This window comes from Pongo pygmaeus, chromosome 2 (assembly GCF_028885625.2).
Source record: "Pongo pygmaeus isolate AG05252 chromosome 2, NHGRI_mPonPyg2-v2.0_pri, whole genome shotgun sequence".
In the NCBI taxonomy this organism is placed as follows: Eukaryota; Metazoa; Chordata; class Mammalia; order Primates; family Hominidae; genus Pongo; species Pongo pygmaeus.
The window spans coordinates 116,392,501-116,409,489 of record NC_085930.1 but is presented as its reverse complement, the minus strand read 5'-3'; the positions used below and the strand labels follow the sequence as shown (position 1 = coordinate 116,409,489).

Here is a 16,989-nt window from a genome sequence, read left to right as displayed (position 1 = left end):
GGCGTGTGCCTGTAATCCCAGCTACTCTGGAGGCTGAGGCAGGAGAATCACTTGAACCTGGGAGGCAGAGGTTGCAGTGAGCCGAGATCCTGCTGTTGCACTCTAGCCTGGACGACAGGAACGAAACTGTCTCAAAAAAAAAAGAACAAAAAGAAAAAGAAAATTCGGATAAATTGGTAAATTTTTTGAAAGTCAAAGCATAGTCAGTTTATAGAATGAATCTTGTTATATATTTTGTAGTAAGGCTTAAAATGTAGATTTCCATTGCAAAAGTGATATTTACTAAATCTCTGCAAAGGCCCTAATTTATAGATAAGCATTGCACTATCTAATTTATGCCACCGGGTGGTAGTATTTTATTTTCATTTATGTAAGCTCTAGACTAGTAGCTTTCAGACTTTTTGATCTCAGGGACCTCTTAACACTCTTAAAACTTATTGGGGATTCCAAAGAGCTTTATTTATGTGGGTTATATGTATTGATATTTACTGTATTAGTAATTAAAAGTAAATTTTTTTTTTTTTTTTTTTTTTTTTTTTTTTTTTTTTTTGAGACAGAGTCTCGCTCTGTCGCCCAAGCTGGAATGTAGTGGTGTGATCTCGGCTCACTGCAACCTTCGCCTCCTGGGTTCAAGCAATTCTCCTGCCTCAGCCTGCTGAGTAGCTGGGACTACAGGCGTGTGCGACCATGCCCAGCTAATTTTTTGTATTTTTAGTAGAGATGGAGTTTCACCGTGTTAGCCAGGATGGTCTCGAACTCTGACCTCGTGATCTGACCGCCTCGGACTCCCAAAGTGCTGAGATTTCAGGTGTGAGCCACTGCGCCTGGCTAAAAGTAAAAATTTTAACAATATTTGTTTAATTCATTTTAAAAAATAACAATTATAGGCCGGGTGTGGTGGCTCATGCCTGTAATCCCAGTACTTTGGCAGGCCGAGGTGGGTAGATCACTTGAGGGCCAGGGGTTTGAGAACAGCCTGGCCAACATGGCGAAACCCCGTCTCTACTAAAAATACAAAAATTAGCTGGATATGGTGGTGTGTGCTTGTAGTCCCAGCTACTCGGGAAGTTGAGGCAGGAGAATCGCTTGAACCCAGGAGGTGGAGGTTGCAATGAGCCAAGATCACGCTGCTGCACTCCAGCCAGGGCGACAGAGCGAGACTCTGTTTCAAAAATAAAAATAACAATTATAGGCCGGGCGTGGTGGCTCATGCCTGTCATCCCAGCACTTTGGGAGGCCGAGGCGGGTGGATTACCTGAGGTCAGGAGTTTGAGACCAGCCTGGCCAACATGGTGAACCCTGTCTCTACTAAAAATAAAAAAATTAGCCGGGCATGGTGGCACACACCTGTAATCCCAGCTACTCTGGAGGCTGAGGCAGGAGAATTGCTTGAGCCCGAGAGGCGGAGGTTGCAGTGAGCCAAGATTGTGCCATTGCACTCCAGCCTGGCTGACAGAGCGAGACTCTTGTCTCAAAACAAACAACAACAACAAACAAACAAAAAAAAAAACCAGTTATAAATCCATTACATGTTAGCATAAATACTTTTTCATTGTACGTATATTTTCCAAAATAAGGTTTAGTGTGAAGAATGGCCTTGTTTTACGTTTTTGTGATCTCATTGCTTGGCTTAATAAAATGCAGCTGGATTTTCATGCCTGTTTCTGCATTTAATCCGTTGTGATGTATTATTTTGGTTGAAATATGGGAAGAAAATCTACTCTTACATAGACACGTATTTGGAAAAGGGAGAATCTCACAGATCCTCTGAAAGGGTCTCAAGACCCCAGGATCTTTGGACCACATATTGAGAACTGCTGCTGTAGATTTTGATTTTATTTGCCAAAGAGGCTTGATGATTCAGTGGGAATTCTGATTAAATTTTTTTTGTTGCTTTTTCTATTAATTTGCATTTCATTCATTTTGTAGTGCATTTCATTCACTCATTTTGTTTGTTTGTTTTTGCTGGGATAAAGACAGGCATTGGCTTACTTATTTATTCTTCATGTCATTAACCAGCTTGTTAGGATCATCAGTTAATCTAGAGGTTAACAGCCTTTTCACATTTCTGCATTTTTGTGTATTTCCTACACTGGGAGTAGAAGTGGGTCTTGTTAACCACATAGTAAAGTGTTCTCTGGGACAGTGTAACAAAACAGTAATGCTGCATGAAACCTCAGAATTCTGGCATTTCTTATTATAATTGATTAGGATGCTCAGGATGAGGAGTATCCTAAGAAGTGCTGGAGTAGCAAAAACAATGCCACATTCTTCCTAGCTGTATCTAAGGATTAGTTATTTTATTCCCTTTTCTTACTACTTCAGCTTTTTGTGAAATATTTTCTTTGTCACTTAATACCTAGCATATGCTTGGCAGTTGGTAAAACAGCTGCTAAGTATGTATTTGATGACTGAATGGTTGGATTATTGAGCTACAGATTGTCAACCTTTCTCATTTAACCCTTATAGAGAGCATTTGTCCATTTTTATAATTCCCATGGATGTGAGTGAACCTCATCTGAAGTGGAAAGTGAGGAGCTAGCAATAAAGGGTCTGCCCTGCATTTTACTTAACTGACAGAGGATCATACTTACAGTTCATTAAAGATTGACCTGAAAGTATTTTTCAAGTGTATGTGTGTGTTTTTTTTTTTTTAAATAAAAATTGCCTGAGATACATTGAATTTTGCTTTGGAAGAACACAGTGTGTTCTTGCAACATTCTGCGGCAGTTCGTGCTTAGCCTTCCTATTGATGTGTGCCGTGACTGTGGTTTTCCCATGCACTCTTGCATGTTGGCAGAAGACTTGTCAGCTGTGACTGATGCACGCTTTATTTCTCCCCACTCACTTATCTTTTGTTGGGAATTTGAAAGATAAATTGTCTAGACATTTTGAACATACTTTTTTAGTACTTACGTTAAAATCCTAGTTTCACTTTGGAAAGGGTAGGGAATTCAGTTTTAGAATATTAGTAGGCTGTGGGCACCATTTCTGGGGGTTACAAGTTCAGGTGAGATGTTTCTGGGTAGTAAGTAAACTCTCAGTATATCCTCTTTAAACATAGTGATGAGACTCAGTGTTGGAGGCAGATTTCCTGTGAGGAAGTGGCTTCATTTGTGATACAGTGTAGAATCCATAATGGGTTTGAACTGTGTTTTCTGTGTTTGGATAATATATATATATAAAATATAAATGCCTTTCCCCACCGCTTTTTTTGGCTACTTAACATTTCCTTAAAGCACGATGGGGAGGTGGAAAGCAGTGGGTTTTGTGTCAGAAAGAAGTATAACATACTGCATTTTGTTGAGAGTTGAAAGCCATTAGTAATTGATTGGCTCAGAAATTCTGCTTCAGTAAGAAACATTGCCCAATGGAGCTCGATCCATGTCAGCATTCTTAGTTTTTAAAAATATTGCAAGGTATGGATCATTGCTTAAAGCCAGTTTTAAAGTTCTATCATCAGGCTTATATATTCAAGTTGATTTAACATCTGAAGGAAAATTTGGATGCTTCAGTTACCATATGTCAATGAAAGATTTCAGTGGTTTCTTTCTAGGTGTGAAATTATTTGGTTCCCTGACATGGTACTGGAAAGTGGGGGAGAGGGTTAAATTTAGATGAAAAGAACTGTGAAACCAAATCCATCCTACTTTCATCGTTGTATGATGGATAATAAGGTGACTTGGACAAACTGTTTTAGTGGATTAAACACTAAAATTCGACTGTATATAGAAGAATATCCTGAAATTTACTAAGTAGATTAGAAAACTTAATTAGCAGAAAATTATATCTAAACAGGAACTTGTGGCATGGATATTTTGTTGTTTGAAAAGGTGAGAACATTACGTTTATTTTTTTATACTGTGCTGGATTCTGGAATTTAAAAAATGAAAACAGAAAATTCACTAGGATTGACTACATAGTTTTGTTTTATTTTACTTAATTGACAAAAGGTTTTCATTTAAACTCTTATTTTGCTGAAAGGGTATCAAAACTGTCTTCAGTTTCTCCAGAGCCTGACTGAAGATATTTCTGTGAATTACTCAGAAATGCTGAGATGCAATTTTATATGCTGGATAATAATGAAAAGGTGCTGATGACATCTAAGCATTAAAAGACATCGTCATACCTTTTTTCATTCCTGCAGCGTTTAAACCTTCAACACAAACTAATTAGGCAGTAAGCATTTTGTTTCAGAATCTTTCCCATAATTAGTCACTTTACTTGACTGATTTTTTTAAGTGAGGGAACTAATTTCTTGTTAGTAGTAAGCATTAATTATTTCCATATTTTCTGTATGTTTGACGTTAGAATTTATAGTAAAAGAATATGTAAAACAAAGACACCATTTTTGTTTCCAACATATTTATATCTAAGGATTATCATTTTGGGGTTTGCAGGCAAATGCCAGTAAAGTTAGAGTAGGAATCTTTTTTTTTTTTTTTTTTTTTTTTGAGAGACAGGGTCTCACTTTGTCACCTAGGCTGGAGTGCAGTGGCACAATCACTGCTCACTGAAGCCTTGACCTCCCAGACTTAAGTGATCCTCCCACCTCAGCTGCTCAGAGTAGCTGAGACTACAGGTACAAGCCACGGCGCCTGGCTAATTTTTAATTTTTTTGTAGAGATGGGATTTCACTGTGTCTAGGCTGGTCTTGAACTCCTGGGCTCAGGCAATCCTCCCACCTTGGCCTCCCAAAGTGCTAGAATTATAGGCATGAGCCCCCCACTGCATCTGGCAATAGGAATCTTTATATATGATTTCAGCTAATTAATATTCCTTTGAAATTTAGACCTTATTTGAGTATCAGTTTTATACTTTGGGCATATAAAATAAATTGGATAGATTTGCTTTTTATATACAAGATAATCACTTTGGGAGGCCAATGCGACGGATCCACGAGGTCAGGAGTTTGAGACCAGCTTGACCAATATGGTGAAACTCTGTCTCTACTAAAAATACAGAAATTAGCCGAGTCTGGTGGCGGGCGCCTGTAGTCACAGCTACTCTGGAGGCCGAGGCAGGATAATCGCTTGAACCTGGGAGGCAGAGGTTGCAGGGAGCCGAGATCTCGCCACTGCACTCTAGCTTGGGTGACAGAATGAGACTCCGTCTCAAAAGAAAAAAAAAAGATACATGGTTGCCAGATAAATTATTTTTTAAACGATTGGGCAAACTAAGTTGCCTTTCCCTGTTGTTACCAGAATTCACCCTTCTCTTGGCAATTTGCCTTTAATAAAATGCTTTAGAATAGATGTTTGTCTTCAGGCTTGCAATTCCTGTGCCCAAACCACTGTGTTAAACCAAATTGTTAATGAAAGGCCTTTTTTTCTGAGCTGCCATAGGTTGAAGTTCCTACATTTCTTATACCATTGGAAGTGAAAATATTATATATGTCAGTGAACAACTGTCTCCCTGGGACATACGTTTCTTGGTAGGATTACACACCCATCTTGAAAACTGAGTTTTGTTTATAGTCTATCTCAATAGTAGAGGGAAGGCTGGAGACTTCTGTGAGGACTAAAGGAAATAATCTAGGATGACAGTAGCAGTAGGACTTTCCTAGGGTATCATTATGCTAATAATGCATGTGTGTGTGTGCATACATACATATACAACCCACATATACGTACACATATACACAGGCATATACAGATCCTGCTTGACTTATGATGGGGTTAGAATTTGATAAATTCATTGTAAGTTGAAAATACCAGTATCAACTTGTGAAGGGCTTATCCAGACATAACTTTATTATTAAATGGAGGAGTGTACTGAATGAGTATTGCTTTTGCACCATTGTGAAGTTGACAAATCTAAGACCATCATAAGTCAGGGACCATCTGTATACAGAAATACACGTAAACACACACGTTTTTTTTTTTTTTTTTTTTTTTTTTTGAGACAAAAGTCTTGCTCTGTCAGCCAGGCTGGAGTGCAGTGGCACCATCTTAGCTTGCTGCAGCCTCTGTCTCCCAGACTAAAGTGATTCTACTGCCTCAGACTTCCGAGTAGCTGGGATTACAGGCGTGTGCTAACACACCAGGCTAATTTTTAGTAGAGATGGGATTTCACTATGTTGGCCAGGCTGGTCTTGAACTCCTGACCTCAGGTAATTCACCTACCTCAGCCTCCAAAAGTGCTGGGATTACAGGTATGAGCCACTGTGCCGGGTCACACGTATGTATTTTTGGTGCCAAGTTACACACCTGTTGCACCCATCCTATCTGATTTTGTTTGATAATGTTGAGCTGTTTGGCTTCCTTAAAGACCTGGCCAGATGCAGTGTCTCATGCCTGTAATTCCAGCACTTTGGGAGGACAAGGTGGGTGGATCACTTGAGGTCAGGAGTTTGAGACCAGCCTGAAAAATATGGTGAAACCCCATCTCTACTAAAAATACAAAAATTAGCCAGGCATGGTGGTGCATGCCTGTGGTCCCAGCTACTTGGGAGGCTGAGGCAGGAGTATTACTTGAACCCGGGAGGCAGAGGTTGCAGTGAGCTGAGATCACACCACTGCACTCCAGCCTGGGTGACAGAGCAAGACTCCGTCTCAAACACACACACACACACAAACACACACACGAAAAAAACCTTACTACTCTAGCCAAGATGATTATTTTTGCAGAGCCTGAATTCTTCCTTATCTTACCCAAAAACCCCCTGCTGTGGTAGTGCCTTTCTATAATACTGTTGAATCAGGTAAAGATTTCTTTCCAGTCACCTGGAAACAACGCTGGTTTGAAACTTATACAAATAGTAAGTTTCATTTCAAAATATTCAGCCAGTAAATGTTTAAAAAAGAAACAAAAATCTCTGCTCTTTTATTATATAGTTAAGAAGTTTTTAAAAATAAAATATGCCTAAGAATAGTTTTTCCATTCTTAAAAGTGTCATAGTGAGTATATAATAGTATTACATAATTATTGATGATAAGAACTTTAGAGCAAACGAAAAACAATTGAAATTATACAGTACAGAAATAGGGACATGTCTTCATTTCTTTAAATGTACTATCCATAAGGAAACTGGTAGAGAATGGAGAGCCTTCAGTAATTTATTTTTTCCAAACTTCTAAGCTTAGGCTCATATAAACAGTCTTAATATCCTAATCCAGAACTCAGTGACAAATTGGTTTTGGTGACTGAATGTTTCTTGTGGCTTTGTTCAACAACTCCAGTATCTCTTGGCTTAGAACAGTGATGAGTTTTTTAACCTATCCTGCTACTGCTGCTCTTAGTTCTGAAAAATTGAATGTAAAACACTTTAGCTCAATGATAATATTTCTTGAGATACTTGTTTTCTGCTGTTTTCATTATAGCTTTTGAGGAACTTGAAAAAGCTTTGAGTACAGCCCAAAAAACAGAGGAAGCACGGAGAAAACTGAAGGCAGAAATGGATGAACAAATAAAAACTATCGAAAAAACAAGTGAGGAGGAACGCATCAGTCTTCAACAGGAATTAAGTCGGGTGAAACAGGAGGTTGTTGATGTAATGAAAGTAAGAATAATTCTGTAATGAAATGGGCTACAACAAATTTGAAATTTAAGTGTGTTTTTCCTTACACTCTTTGACTGTAAAGAAGAGTTTGTTTGTATTTTAGACATTGACTGTTTCCTGATATTCAGGATGTAGTAAAATTTTTGATAGATAAATGCATTTAATACTTAGGTAATTCTTTGGAACCTTTTAAGCTTTGCTTTCTCTCCAGTGGACTATGTTATAAACTGAGATGTGCCTTAACTGTTCTGTGGCTCCCCGACTCTTAGGCACCTTGAAGATAGGCTACTTAGCTACTTCAGTAGGATATCCTCCAAAGAACTTGGCCAAGAATGTACTTGCCTAATGTGTGTTGAGGGAATGAGGGAGTAAGTGACTGAGGGGCTAGATTGTTTAAATGTTTTAAAGGATCATTATTACTTAATGTTCTGGTTACGCTTAATATAGATAGACCTCACTTTAAAAGTTAGCTTTTTGGAAACATCTCTTAGAAATTAATGAATTTTTAAAATCCCATAGGTTTTCGATTTTTCAGAAATATGAACATATCATCATGGCCCCTCCCTGCTCCCAGCTTCCTTCCTCACCCATTTTTTTCTGCTTTGTTTTTTTGCTTGTTTTTCCTCCTGTCATGTTTGCCTTTCTTGCCACTTTGCTCATTTTATCTTATTTCTTTACTGACTCCCCATTTATATTCTTGATATTTGATTATGGCCACTAAAATGGCTTAAGATAAATTATAGATCTGAATAGATGAGGCTTAGATTTCAGAGTTTCAGTATGCATTTCTATAACTCATGGTAAGGTTTCTGTGCTTTTACTTATGAGTGTATAACAGGCATTGAGGGGGGCAAATTATATTTCTTTCGTTTTCTTCTTCCTGCTGAACTATAGGTAATTTGCAAAGTAGAAATTATTTGTGGCCAATTATTGGATATATAAGACCTTAACTATAACTGCCTGACTGTATTTTAAGTTTTAAAATAGTCATATGATGTGATAAGTAATGTTATCATGGACTCCAACAACTTAAAAATAATGTATTATTTTGAAAGGTAATAATATAGACATATGGTATAAAAATCAGAAGATATGAAGTATGTAGTGAAAAGATTCCCGTGTTTTCCCAAAGAAAAGTGCTGTTTTCCTTTTTGAGTATATTTCCCAGAGATAGCCTGTGTATATAATTTCTCTTTTCTTCTCTAATTTTTTTTTTCTTTTCCTTATAGATGGATTTATTAGGCTTTCCTTTAAATGGTATCTGGATTTTTTTTTTTTTTTAACTTAAAAACCACATGGACAATCCTGACATCATTTTTAAAAATTCAGTTTTTTCTTTTTTTAAACACAAAAGACAGCATGTTATATAGAATGTTCTATATTTTGCTTTTCCACTTAATAATCTTTCTAGGAGATTGTTCCTTAGCCATTGGTAGTTGATAATTCATAGTGATACTCCATTTATTTTAAAGGCTGCTCAAGATTCCATTGTATGAATGTCCTGTAATTTAATCAGTTTCCTGTTGATAGATATTTAGATTGTTTTCAGTTTATGCTATTGCAAATTATGAATTTTTTTTTCTTTTTTTTTTTTTGAGACAGAGTCTTGCTCTGTCGCCAGGCTGGAGTGCAATGGTGTGATCTCGGTTCACTGCATCTTCCGCCTCCCACGTTCAAGTGATTCTCCTGCCTCAGCCTCCTGAGTAGCTGGGATTACAGGCGTGTGCCATCATGCCCGGCTAATTTTTATATTTTTAGTAGAGATGGGGTTTCTCCATGTTGGCCAGGCTGGTCTTGAACCCCTGACCTCAGGTGATCCACCTGCCTTGGCCTCCCAAATTGTTGGGATTACAGGCGTGAGCCACTGTGCCTGGCCTGTGAATATTCTTATTCATACTTGTTCACATTTGTATTTATTTAGGGTAGATGCCTAGAAGTGGAATATTAACTCAAGCAAAGATTACATGTAGTTTTAATTGTTGCCTAGTTGCTGTGAGGTCTGTGGAAGACAATTTATACCCTCACAAACAATGTATCAGAATATGTTCCCCCCCCCCATAAAGATGGCCTTATCTAACTTTATCTTTCCAAGTTTATAAGTTAAAAAAATTATTCTAATATATATAACTCTTAGCAGTATGATACATATTTTTTTCTATTTAAGTTATTTGGCCAAATCCTTGACTCACTTTTCTGTTGGGCTGTTGGTCTTTTATTGATTTGTAGAGCTCTTTGTTTATAGTGAGAATTAGCCCTTTGGACATAGGTCCTTTTAGCCAAATAATTTTCTCAGTTTGTTATTTGTTGACTTTATTTACAACTTGTTTTTGTAGAATTTTTTTTTTCCTTGTAGTTGAATTTATAAGGCTTTTCTTTAAATGCTATGTGGATTTTTTTTTTTTTTAATTTAAAAACACATGTTCAGTCCTGAGATAATTTTTTAAAAATTTGATGTTTTCTTCTGGCACTTTTATGGTTTTATTTTTTTTACTGTTAACATCTGTGATCCAACTGAAATTTATTTAGTGTAAGGAGTGAGGTAAGGATTCAACTTAAATTTTTCCCAGATGGCTACCAAATGGTCTCCATATCATTTATTTAGTAATCCACATTTCTCCCTCTGATATGCCATATTATCTTTTTTTTTGTAGAGACGGGGTCTGCCTGTTTTGTCCAGGCCAGTCTTGAACTCCTGGGCTCAAGCAATCCTCCTGCCTTGGCCTCCCAAAGTGCTGGGATTACAGGCATAAGCCACCATGCCCCACCCATATTATCTTTAATACACACTAAATTATTAAAGTATTAAATGTGAGTTTTTCTTTCTGCATTCTCTGTGCTGTTCCATTGCTTTGTCTGACCATGTGCAGCTGTTTACTCTAATTTTATAATATGCTATTTGGTAGCTTCTTATTATTACTCTTATTTTTTGAAATAGTGTTGGTTATTCTTGCATGTTTATTTTGTCTAGTGGGCTCCCTCATTCTGTTTTTTTTTTTTATATATTAACTTTTTAAATTTATATAAGGAGATTTGACATTTTTATGAGATTGAGGTTTCCTATCCAAAAAAAGAACCAGGGCTGTACCTTTTAATAAATAGTACATTCCTGGAAAGCTGGCCATAATTTGATTGGTGCAGCCCAGGGCGCACCTTCACCCAGTGTAGTGCCCTGTCTGAGAGCATCCTTATTCCTCAGCTGTGCTCCCCTATCCTGACTTGTAGGGAACATCCCTGCAAGATGTGGAAATGGAGTCTATTGTAGCAGTAGCAGCACTTGTCTTAAAATAAGAAGAAAACTGCTGGTTATTCTTTTAACTATCATGGCTTTGATGACTTTGATCTATGCAGGAAATGTGTTTTCTCTTAGGAATATGATTTTTTCTTCTTAAAAAGTTATTAGTTTGAGTAAATTATAATAGTATTATTTAGTTGTGGGGTTACATATTTTATTTTGGGTGTCCTTATATTATCTATTTGGCTCATTTTCAGAAATCCTCAGAAGAACAAATTGCTAAGCTACAGAAGCTTCATGAAAAGGAGCTGGCCAGAAAAGAGCAGGAACTGACCAAGAAGCTTCAGACCCGAGAAAGGGAATTTCAGGAGCAAATGAAAGTAGCTCTTGTAAGTGTCTTTTTTTTTTTTTCTGCTATAGGTATACTTCTCAGAGTTACAAAGTTATCATCCTCTCACCGTTGCATTCCAGTTGGAAGTCAGACTACTGGCAGTCTTGACGTTTGGGTATAAAGAGAGGATATGGAGTAGGCAAGCTGTCAGAGCTTATTAGCTTGGTATTGTATGAAAATTAAATTTACTGATCTAACACACTTTCTTTTTTTGTATGAGATAGAGTCTCGCTCTGTCGCCTAGGCTAGAGTACAGTGCTGAGATCTTGGCTCACTGCAACCTCCATAATCTCTGTCTCCGCGGTTCAAGTGATTCTCCTACCTCAGCTTCCCAAGTAGCTGGGACTACAGGTGCACACCACGAAGCTCGGCTAATTTTTATTTTTTTATTTTTAGTAGAGATGGGGTTTCACCATGTTGGCCAGGCTGGTCTTGAACTCCTGACCTCAAGTGATCCACCCACATTGGCCTCCCAAAGTGTTGGGATTACAGGCGTAAGCCACCGCGCTTGGCCACACTTTCTTTTTAAAACATTTAAAAATTTTTAACAATTTCTTTCAATATTTATATTTCTCTTTCATTGTCAATATTCAGTATAACTAACACACTTTCATTAAGCAGTTTGTTTATCCATCCCTCCCACCTGGCAGTAGGCTATGATTAGGGACAAAAAAAGGAAAAGATAGATTAATTGAAGCAGTGACTGCATAATTCAAGAAGAGAGTGCATAATTCAAGAAGAATGTCGAAAATCTCATCAGACTGAGTGTACCCAGAACTCAAGGCTGAGAAAATTTTGGCTGACTTGCATTTTACAGAAGAAGAAATAAAAATGGCCAAGTAATTTTTATTTTAAGTGGAATAATTTCAGTACTAATTTTCGGTCCATACGATGGCTTAAAAAAGAGTTAAATTTAAAAACTTCCTGAACTAACAAAAACAACCAGAAAGCAGATTGAGATTTTTGTTGAAAGATTTTTTACAATAGCATAATTTGAAAGTTTAAAACAAAAAATATTTTTCTTCACTTATGAAAGCCTTCTATATAAGTTGCCATAAAAAAGTGTTAGTGGCAAAAATGTAATTTGTTTTTGTATGAAATTATTATCCGTAAGATAATATGTGTAACTCAAAAATGCTTTCCGTGTAAAAGGATAATAAATAGTATTTTATATTTTAATCTTCTTTCTTACATATATTGTTGTTTTCACTCTTAGTTGCATCTGGGGCCCCGAGAATTTCTAGCAGCAGTGATTCTTGAAATGAGTTAACAAGTTCTCTAACCTGCTCTGTGGGGGCATGTGGATTTACAGTATGATTGGGTGTCTGTGGTCATGAAATTTACACATATATGGGCACATATTTTTTTCTTTGTTGATCCAGAAAATAATTAAAGCATTTTACAAGAATTCTTAAACTGTAACAGTACAACATAAATTAAAAATAGGGGCAAGAAAGTTAAGGAACAAAGTGGGAAATAAATAGTGCTAAAAATGCCTGTCATAAAGACCTACTCTGAGTTTTCACACTGGGGTAACTGACTTTTGGGGACACTGAGCTAGCCTTCATATACACATGTGTGGGTACCTGTGCCTGCCCTTTTCTTAATTCAGTGGACTATTAAAATTTCCTCCTTTATGGACATATAGAGATATATTTAAAATATAGTTTACATTAAATAATATAGTATATTTAAATGGATATTTTAAAATTAATGCTATGGAAACTAGTATTTTCTTATCAACCTGCTCATAACATGGTACAAAATCTTTCCTTAATTTAAGTAGTGCACTTGAGTATAGTGAACTGAAAGTATAGCAGTTGGCAATATCTGCTCTAAGCAATAGGTATAGATAAGTACACTTGTCTTAATTGGAGTTCAATTAAGAAATTAACATTTAATATGTTAATTGACTGTTAAAAGTACTGTCTAGAGCTTCTCTTCTTAAAACACTAAACACTTTAAATTGAATATTGATACATGAAAAGACAATCAGAGAAGCTTTTAAGGATTGATGGGGTGGTAGAGCCAATGTAGCTTTGTTTTATAGATATTGTCTTGATCTTACCCATATATTCACAAGTAATCTTCTGATTTCAGTTTGATTTTCCATGTGGGGTCTCTTTCTAAATGAGATATTCTCACAAACTGTATAAACTTAAAATCTAGTTTCTAGACTTAGAGTAGAAATACCGAACTCTAGAGTGTAGAGATGAGGTAGTAGCAATTGTATGACCTTTCACATTCAGCAGTGTTTTGTAAAACAGTCAAGTAGTGGAAAAATAGCAGACATAGTGGGGTTATTGGAACAAAATTTTTCATATCAGTAGTAATTGTGGCAATTACCACACTGGAAAAGCCATAGTGCCTTGTTTCTGCAGACTAGAGCATGGGAGGAGAGGGATGATGACGTTACCTGACCAACAGGGCTGGGTGCAGATCAAAAGAAATGAATGATTCCTGGGGAAGTACTTTGCGAATGCTGAAGATTTATGTGCGTTTAAGGTGGTATTAATTATTTTTGGCACAGGAAAAGAGTCAATCAGAATATTTGAAGATCAGCCAAGAAAAAGAACAGCAAGCATCTTTGGCCCTAGAAGAGTTAGAGTTACAGAAAAAAGCAATCCTCACAGAAAGTGAAAATAAACTTCAGGACCTTCAGCAAGAAGCAGAGACTTACAGAACTGTAAGTTTTAATAATATTCAGATTCTGGAGTTGTGAAATTATTTGCATATGAAAATTTGTTATCTCTTTAGTCAGTATAAAGTTTCAAAGATTACTGGATTAGATTTATGTATACATGCCCTTCATTTTTAGATAGTGTGAGCTATGCATGGGAGTGGATTTGGCTTTAGGCTCTGTGTTTATTGCATGGTGCTCCTGGTTCTGCCTTTAGCTGGCTGTATTTCTGTCAGCCACTCAGTCTGCTGCTTTTCACTGACCCTGCAGCATCTCCATTGCATACGCACCCTCGATGTCTAGGAAGTGGGCTCATTTTGTAGGCAGTACTTGCCCTGGCACCTTCCTGCTTGTCCAGGTTTATCTTATGCCATGTCCTGAACGTAATCCAGCCTCTGCTTATATCACAGTTTAATTACACTAGTGTGTTGCTTTTGCATTTGGTTTCCCCAGTTTTTCCATACTAAACATAGTCCTGTAATGAACATATTTGTGTGTATGTCCCAGAGTGTATGTTTTTTTAAAGGCCCTGTCTAATCCTTTCCTTAGCAGTATTTGAAATGTACAACCTGTTTTGAAAACTGACTGATGTTTAGACTTGTTAGCTTTTTTGCTCTGATTTAGATAGTAAAACAGCCATACTTCTTACTCATAGTTCTAAACCATGCTGAATTTTTCCATCACTAACACTTACAAAAGGTTCCATGGTGGGTGAAATGGACACTTAGGAGGCTTAGATCTTCCACTTGTTTGATTTTTAAATTAATTATACTTTAATTTCATCACCTGTCACATGAAGAGATTAGATTCAGTAATTCCTTAGGACCCTAGGACCTTTCCACCTCTGACATTCTGTGGCTCTGCCTTATTTAACTCCTTCAGAGTCAAAATTACATTTTCATGAGATAATAGTAATGTTTGTTAAAATTCGTGTAAGTTCCTTCTTGAAAAAAGAAAGAACCTTCCAAATGATAATTTTGAAGATGGAAAAATCATACATTCTTTTTCTTCTAAAATTATGAGAATAATAAAATACTATGTAGGCCTTAAAAATTGGAAAAAACCCCAATCTTCCTACCAGAAGTTACTGTTATCAATTTTATGGTTTATTTCTTTTTACTATCCAGTTAAAGTATTACTGAAAATGTAGGCAGCTGAAAAGGTTCCCCAAATAAATAGAAAGAATCTGGAAGTATGAGTTGGGTTAAACATGTAATCTTTTCTTTTTTTTTTTTTTTTTTTGTTTGGTTTTTGAGACAGAGTCTGGCTTTGTTGCCCAGGCTGGAGTGTAGTGGCATGATCTCGGCTCACTGCAGCCTCCGCCTCCTGGGTTCAAGGGATTCCCCAACCTCAGCCTCCCGAGTAGCTGGGACTACAGCCGCATGCTACCATGCCCGGCTAATTTTTGTATGTTTTGGTAGAGACAGGGCTTTGCCATGTTGGTCAGGCTGGGTCTCAAACTCCCGGCTTCAAGTGATCTGCTCGCTTTGGCTTCCCAAACTGTTGGACCATGCCTGGCCATAATCTTTTCTTTGTTATATGATTCCTTTAGTAGTTGAGCATAGATTCTTTGTCTTTTCTAGTGTTTGGTATGATAATTTTGATCTTCAGGTAGGTGGTAGACATCATGTCTGTGTGTCATTACTAGTAGACAAGTACATACTTTAATAAAAATGCATCTGTTTTTAATTAACAGAGAATTCTTGAATTGGAAAGTTCTTTGGAAAAAAGCTTACAAGAAAACAAAAATCAGTCAAAAGATTTGGCTGTTCATCTGGAAGCTGAAAAAAATAAGCACAATAAGGAGATTACAGTCATGGTTGAAAAACACAAGACAGAATTGGAAAGCCTTAAGCATCAGCAGGATGCCCTTTGGACCGAAAAACTCCAAGTCTTAAAGCAACAATATCAGACTGAAATGGAAAAACTTAGGGAAAAGTGTGAACAAGAAAAAGAAACATTGTTGAAAGACAAAGAGATTATCTTCCAGGCCCACATAGAAGAAATGAATGAAAAGACTTTAGAAAAGCTTGATGTGAAGCAAACAGAACTAGAATCGTTATCTTCTGAACTGTCAGAAGTATTAAAAGCCCGTCACAAACTAGAAGAGGAACTTTCTCTTCTGAAAGATCAAACAGATAAAATGAAGCAGGAATTAGAGGCCAAGATGGATGAACAGAAAAATCATCACCAGCAGCAAGTTGACAGTATCATTAAAGAACATGAGGTATCTATCCAGAGGACTGAGAAGGCATTAAAAGATCAAATTAATCAACTTGAGCTTCTCTTGAAGGAAAGGGACAAGCATTTGAAAGAGCATCAGGCTCATGTAGAAAATTTAGAGGCAGATATTAAAAGGTCTGAAGGGGAACTCCAGCAGGTGTCTGCTAAGCTGGATGTTTTTCAGTCTTACCAGAGTGCCACACATGAGCAGACAAAAGCATATGAGGAACGGTTGGCCCAATTGCAGCAGAAGTTGTTGGATTTGGAAACAGAAAGAATTCTTCTTACCAAACAGGTTGCTGAAGTTGAAGCACAAAAGAAAGATGTTTGTACTGAGTTAGATGCTCACAAAATCCAGGTGCAGGACTTAATGCAGCAACTTGAAAAACAAAATAGTGAAATGGAGCAAAAAGTAAAATCTTTAACCCAAGTCTATGAGTCCAAACTTGAAGATAGTAACAAAGAACAGGAACAGACAAAGCAAATCTTAGTGGAAAAGGAAAATATGATTTTACAAATGAGAGAAGGACAGAAGAAAGAAATTGAGATACTCACACAGAAATTGTCAGCCAAGGAGGACAGTATTCATATTTTGAATGAGGAATATGAAACCAAATTTAAAAACCAAGAAAAAAAGATGGAAAAAGTTAAGCAGAAAGCAAAGGAGATGCAAGAAACATTAAAGAAAAAATTACTGGATCAGGAAGCCAGACTTAAGAAAGAGCTTGAAAATACTGCTCTAGAGCTTAGTCAGAAAGAAAAACAATTTAATGCCAAAATGCTGGAAATGGCACAGGCTGACTCAGCTGGAATCAGTGATGCAGTGTCAAGACTGGAAACAAACCAAAAGGAACAAATAGAAAGTCTTACTGAGGTTCATCAACGAGAACTCAATGATGTCATATCAATCTGGGAAAAGAAACTTAATCAGCAAGCTGAAGAACTTCAGGAAATACATGAAA

At 36.9% G+C, this 16,989-nt stretch overlaps 1 protein-coding gene across 12 annotated transcripts in view; it reads left to right on the top strand.

The window, feature by feature from the left end:
• GOLGA4 (golgin A4) overlaps nucleotides 1-16,989 on the top strand; it is a 123,675-nt gene that overhangs the window by 64,444 nt on the left and 42,242 nt on the right. For all 12 annotated transcript variants that reach the window (XM_054481137.2, XM_054481135.2, XM_063662039.1 and 9 more), the window contains 4 exons: nucleotides 7,323-7,501; nucleotides 10,991-11,122; nucleotides 13,655-13,810; nucleotides 15,501-16,989. The exon at nucleotides 15,501-16,989 is cut by the window's right edge and continues 2,749 nt beyond it. In XM_054481137.2, the coding sequence (XP_054337112.1) occupies nucleotides 7,323-7,501; nucleotides 10,991-11,122; nucleotides 13,655-13,810; nucleotides 15,501-16,989 (1,956 nt within the window). The remainder of the gene's footprint in view (nucleotides 1-7,322; nucleotides 7,502-10,990; nucleotides 11,123-13,654; nucleotides 13,811-15,500) is intronic.